Source organism: Solanum dulcamara, chromosome 3 (assembly GCF_947179165.1).
Source record: "Solanum dulcamara chromosome 3, daSolDulc1.2, whole genome shotgun sequence".
Classification (NCBI taxonomy): domain Eukaryota; kingdom Viridiplantae; phylum Streptophyta; class Magnoliopsida; order Solanales; family Solanaceae; genus Solanum; species Solanum dulcamara.
In genome coordinates this window covers 79,700,561-79,705,975 of record NC_077239.1, presented here as the reverse complement: position 1 = coordinate 79,705,975, position 5,415 = coordinate 79,700,561, and the positions used below count along the sequence as shown (strand labels likewise).

The 5,415-nt window shown below is 32.3% G+C and overlaps 1 protein-coding gene across 1 annotated transcript; it reads right to left on the bottom strand.

The window, feature by feature from the left end:
• Positions 1–656: 656 nt before the first annotated feature.
• On the bottom strand, positions 657–2,996 carry LOC129883222 (GATA transcription factor 1-like). Its single transcript, XM_055957836.1, has 2 exons — positions 2,705–2,996; positions 657–1,514 (listed from the first exon to the last, which is right to left on the bottom strand). The coding sequence occupies exons 1-2, from the start codon at positions 2,885–2,887 to the stop codon at positions 858–860; spliced, it is 840 nt and encodes a 279-aa protein (XP_055813811.1). The 5' UTR covers positions 2,888–2,996; the 3' UTR covers positions 657–857.
• Between the last annotated feature and the right edge of the window lie 2,419 nt (positions 2,997–5,415).

Sequence of the window (5,415 nt, the reverse complement as noted above, 5' to 3'; positions counted from 1 at the left end):
GGGACAAACTCACTCAATATCTCTATCCCAACTCAACGCTTCATACTAGTCCTTCAGCACTGAAAGTAAATGTGCAGGACAAAAGAGAAGCCATCTATCAACCAAAAAAGCTTTCGTGGAACAAGAAAAACCAGCCATTTATAGTCAGGAAATGGTCATTATGTCAAACTCCCTGCTTTTTTCGTCGAACAAGTTGATGCAACACAACACAGAAAACAAGAGAACTCAATACTGCTCAGATTCGAGTTTCAAATTCGTCCAGCAAACAATTCTTCAGCTTCAACAATCAAACATGGACGACTGCTCAGAATATAATCATTCAACAGCCACTACATAACATGAGAACTCTGCATATAAGTTCCATCTTCTTTCTTTTCTTCATACAAACAAGAACATTACAAGACATTCATTACATAAAGGGGTAAACCAGAGCAAGATGATCAAACCCCTCAAACAATTAGAACACTTTAACCTTCAAAACATCCATCTCGAGCGAGCTACACCTTCTGCAACTGCTAAAACTGGTTAGTTAGCAGTTATAGCAAATACATTTCCAGCAACTGCCACAGACATCATTCTCAAGACTCAAAAATGTATCATTTCCAACCCATGCAAAACATAAGGTAAGTAGGCAGGATTGAAAAAACAACCAAATCTTTGTTAGGAGCTCTTCTTTCTGGATTTCTATCTTAAAAGCATATAATAAAACACACTAAGTTCAAAATTCCTAGTGGATTTTGATGGAAAACCAAAACAAATCACTGACTATCACGACCGTTACAACAAAAACCTAGAGTCTATGCTAACTATAGTAAATGAAGAAGAAAAATGTCCGAAAAGACGCTGCAGATGACTCACTACTGTCCTACCCTATATCCACAAGCTTCATGAATCAACATTCCTCCTACTCCAATCTTATGCTTTCTCATCTCCAAAACCTTCCGGTGGGAATTGGAATGCGCAGCAGCTGAGAAAGTAGGGCTATTCGCAGGGCGATACTCTGGCAACAGCCTTCCTGACTTATAGCGCACACCACAAGCATTACAGAGTGTTTTTGGCCCCAGAGGACCTGCCCGCCATTGTGGGGTCTTATCAGCTCCACAGTGTTGGCACCTCCTCCCAATGCTAGCAGCAGCACTCTTAGCTGAATTAATCGGTAACGAAAGCAATGGCTCACGCTGCTTGACGTTCTTGAAACTCGGTTGACTCACCGGCAGACAATGCTCGCTTGGCATGTCAGCAAACCCGCCTCTTCGCCTTCTACGTCTTCTCTTGCTCCGTGCACGAACAGGATAATTAACCGGGACTTTTAAGTTGACACAGCAGCTCATATACGCATTTCCATTAGCAACGCCATTGCCATTGCTGTGGCTGGTGCTGCTACTATTCTCCAGCACCGAAACCGGGCTATGGTGATCAAATACCATACCTGGGTTCTCGGAAAGAATGCCAAGTTCTATTGCTGGAAATGCATCTTTGTTTGACAGCCATTCCAATTCTTCCTCTACACATTCCTGCAAAATGCAATATGTTAATGATCTCAATTAAGCCACTTATTTCAAACAACCAATACAACTCTTTTCTTTTTAATTGTTCAATTTACAAGTTTTCTTTTAAGAAATAGGAGTAATAATTAACCATAGCTAGGAGGGAATCTAGTTATGTTCTAGGCTTAGACATTGTACACGGTCCAAGAACAACATACACAGCGAGATACCATAAGTAGGGCCTGGGGAGGGTGGGGTGTACATACAACTTACACCTACCTTGTGTGCACTGGTGGAGCTAAGAGGTATCAAAATATAAAAAGTAAAATCACGTAGAAGTCACAGGTGTCAATACGTATTATATATACATAAAAAAATGTTTTTACGTGTAATTTTTTAACAAAGAGATTGTTTGATACCCCTCAAGTATATGTGTCTCAGCTAGAGATGTGTTTCCGATAGCCACTTAGGCTCAAGAAAAACATAAATTGAGGAAAATTAAAAGTCAAAATTCCAACTAGGACAATTCACAACTTTGACAAATTGGGGGGTAAATTAACATTGATGTTAGGGACAAAAATGTCCTTCAAAATAGTGAAATGCAAGTTGAAACTGATCTGGCACATTTATTTGTACAGCTCAGACATAGTGACAACAAATGCCCCAATCATAAAGACATTCCAAAATTCCTAAAATAACCCCACATTTCATTTCATTCAGCAAAAAAATGCCAATTTTTATTACTAAATTAAATTAAATTTAAAAAACAAAAAAACTTTTTTTTCTTAAAGACCAGTCCCCCACATGTCATACATCCATGATTCTTCAACGTTTAGGGTTTCAAGGGTAAAATGGTCCAAAAAAATCGATTTCTCCTAACGCCTCACAACTTTCAGCCTGTAAATCAACTTTCTAGTTTTCCCTCAACAACCGTTTCAAAACTACCCACCTTTTCCACCATCATTTACAAAAATACTCTCCAAAGCCCTAGAACAGCCATCTCAAAAGGGTAATTTCACAATCATACGTCTCGGGTTCGAACCTAAAAAAAATCAAAACTCTTAAACAGGGTGGTTCAACTCGTCCGAGTCGACTCACCCAAAAACACCGAGTCACAACATTTCCGGCCAAAAAAACTCCGGGTTACCCCCCGGAGTACGATAAAAGGCTAAAATCGAACAAAAAAACAGAAGATTCAGTGAAATTTTAGGACTTACAGAGTGGGGAAGAAGGCTAACAAGTGGGTTTGTTGAAGATGAAGAAGAATAAGAAAGTGGGTCTTTGCTAGTATTGGTTGATTTTTCATCATCTTCTTCTACAGTTTCCTCTTCCAAAGAGAAGTTGAGAAGGTCATCATCCACCATGAAACATGCAGTTGGGTCCAAATCCTCCATTTTCATTTTTTCTTTTTTTTTTCTTCACACACAGAGAGGAAAAAGGTAAAATAGAAAGAGGGAAAATGAAATAAGGGTTTGGTTTGGTTTTGTTTTGAGAGAAAAAAGAAAAAGAAAAGGAAAGGGAAAAGGAAAATAAATTAATAAATAAATAAATAGTTTGGTAGGTGGGTGGTTCCCTTTTTAAGGAGTATTATTATTATTATTATCAATAATGAAGTTACGATTTTTCTCATCTCAATATATTGTAAAATTATATTTCAAAATTTTAATTAAAATTTATATTGTTTGACTGTTAAAAAAAAATGTGATAAAGTAAAAAGGAAAGATTAATTGTCTTTCTTAAAATGCACATGAAAGATATTACATTTTACATATAGTCCTTTTTAGTTTTTATTTCCCTACTCCACATTTCCAATGGCAAATTATTATTTTTACATGATATTTACATCAAATTAAGCATTTAATTAAAAATTATAATAATAGCATGTGATATTTAATAATAATTGATAATGATAATATATGTGTGTAAAAAATATGTATTTTGCATTAATTACCATTTACCAGTTTCAAGCATTGCATTTAGTAAAGAAAGTTGAAACTGTTTTCCTTTTATTCTTTTGTAATTAGGATTAGACAAATTGGATTGCCATTTTAAAAAAATTAACATGGATAAAATAAAGTTGGAAAAAAATATTTACGAGATCTTTGAGTTGTTTGATTACTGAAAATCTAAAATTTTGCAATTACTCTTATTGTTTTGACTTTTGAATATTGAAGTAAATCTAATATTGTTTCAAATTTGAAATCATTTTTATTTGTCTCGATATGCACATTTATTATATACGATAAAATATTAATTTTGCGTTATTTTTACTCAAAAAAAATCTTTGATCTAAATAAGTTTGAATTATTTTGATTTATCGCGATATGCATATTTATTACGACGGATATACGTCAAAATATTAATTTTATTTCTAATAGACATTCGACTAAAGAATGAAGGAAAATTGCATATTGGATACAATATACTGCTATTGGAAAATTTATGTTCGTTATGATCCTTTGAAATTCAAAACTTGATATTACGTTAAAGGAATGCAATCTTCTTAGCAAATTTTAACGGTGCTCATATATTTATTATTCATACATAAATGTTGATAATAATATAAAAATAAATAAATTTGAGAAGGTGTTTAGAATGCGGAAAAGAGATCAATTAATTTCATATTAAGGAAAATTAAATTGCATCCTTTCGAATTACTATCACCAAGAAAGAAATGTTTTATTTAGTTAATCAATTAAGTTATTCTATTTTATACGATTAATTTACTAATTTAACACTCATTTTAGTAAAATACTCCCTATATTTTATTTTAATTGAATTTGTGAGGCAATGCACATTTATTAAGAAAAATATCAAAGATATAATTTAAATCACACTTTCCACTATTCTTCTTTGTGAAATCATAAATATAACTTTGTAAGTAGTGTAATTCATCTCCTAAAAAATATCAAACTTCATTAAAGAAAAAGACAAATATGAAGAAAAAAAATTCAAATATCTAATTTTGAACTTTGAAAAATTCAATTATTTTAGATGAGAAAAAAAACTCAAAAATTCAGTTCATATGATTCATTTTATGTGACACAGTCATCATTTAAAGAGAAATAAGTTTTTATTGTAATTTTCCATATATTTTTTAATTTATTTGAATTGTTAATAGTTACGACTTATTATACTTTATTTTTATTATTTTTAAATATATAAATTTTATTATAAAAAAAATGAAGTATTCAACCCAAATATTAGATAATTTGACACTTGTACACAAAATTGCAACATATAAAGTAGGATCAAGAGTGCAGTTAATCAGGCAAAATATGTCCAATCTCATTTAGTTATACACACCAACTTTAATTAGAACGAATTCGAGATTTTATAATTTATTAAAGTTAATTTAACTAGTTATATTTTAAGTGATAAATTTATTTACGTGATGAACACTTTATTTTAAATAAAATGTGTCTAATTTTAGCGTTTTATTATGTATTCAGATATTCGATTATAATAATGGAAAGCAATATTGAATACTCCAAATGATTGCTACATGACAAGTGAAAGTACACTGAACGTTTGCATGAACATGAAAAACAATACCTGTCTTGTTACTTGTTGGGATATGATTGCTAATAAATCTAATTACGAGGGTATTTTTGTCTTTTAATTGAATGCGGGCCGCTTACGCAACGGGCCGGGGCGATTGCACCGATGTGTCCTTGTTCCCATAGGCTCCAAATCACACGTCAGATACCCAATAATAAACTGACACGCATTTTTTGTTTTTTTGGTTTAATTTTTTGAAAAAGAAAGTAATAATTTTGACTCTCCGACACCGCACGTGACGGCGATAATTTTGTGAGTTTTTGTGATTTCACTCAAATTGTCATGATTTGGGATTTTTTTTTCTTTTGGGGAAAATATTTTTAAATTCGTGAGTCAAAGGTTTGAAATTTGAATTATAACAAATTGA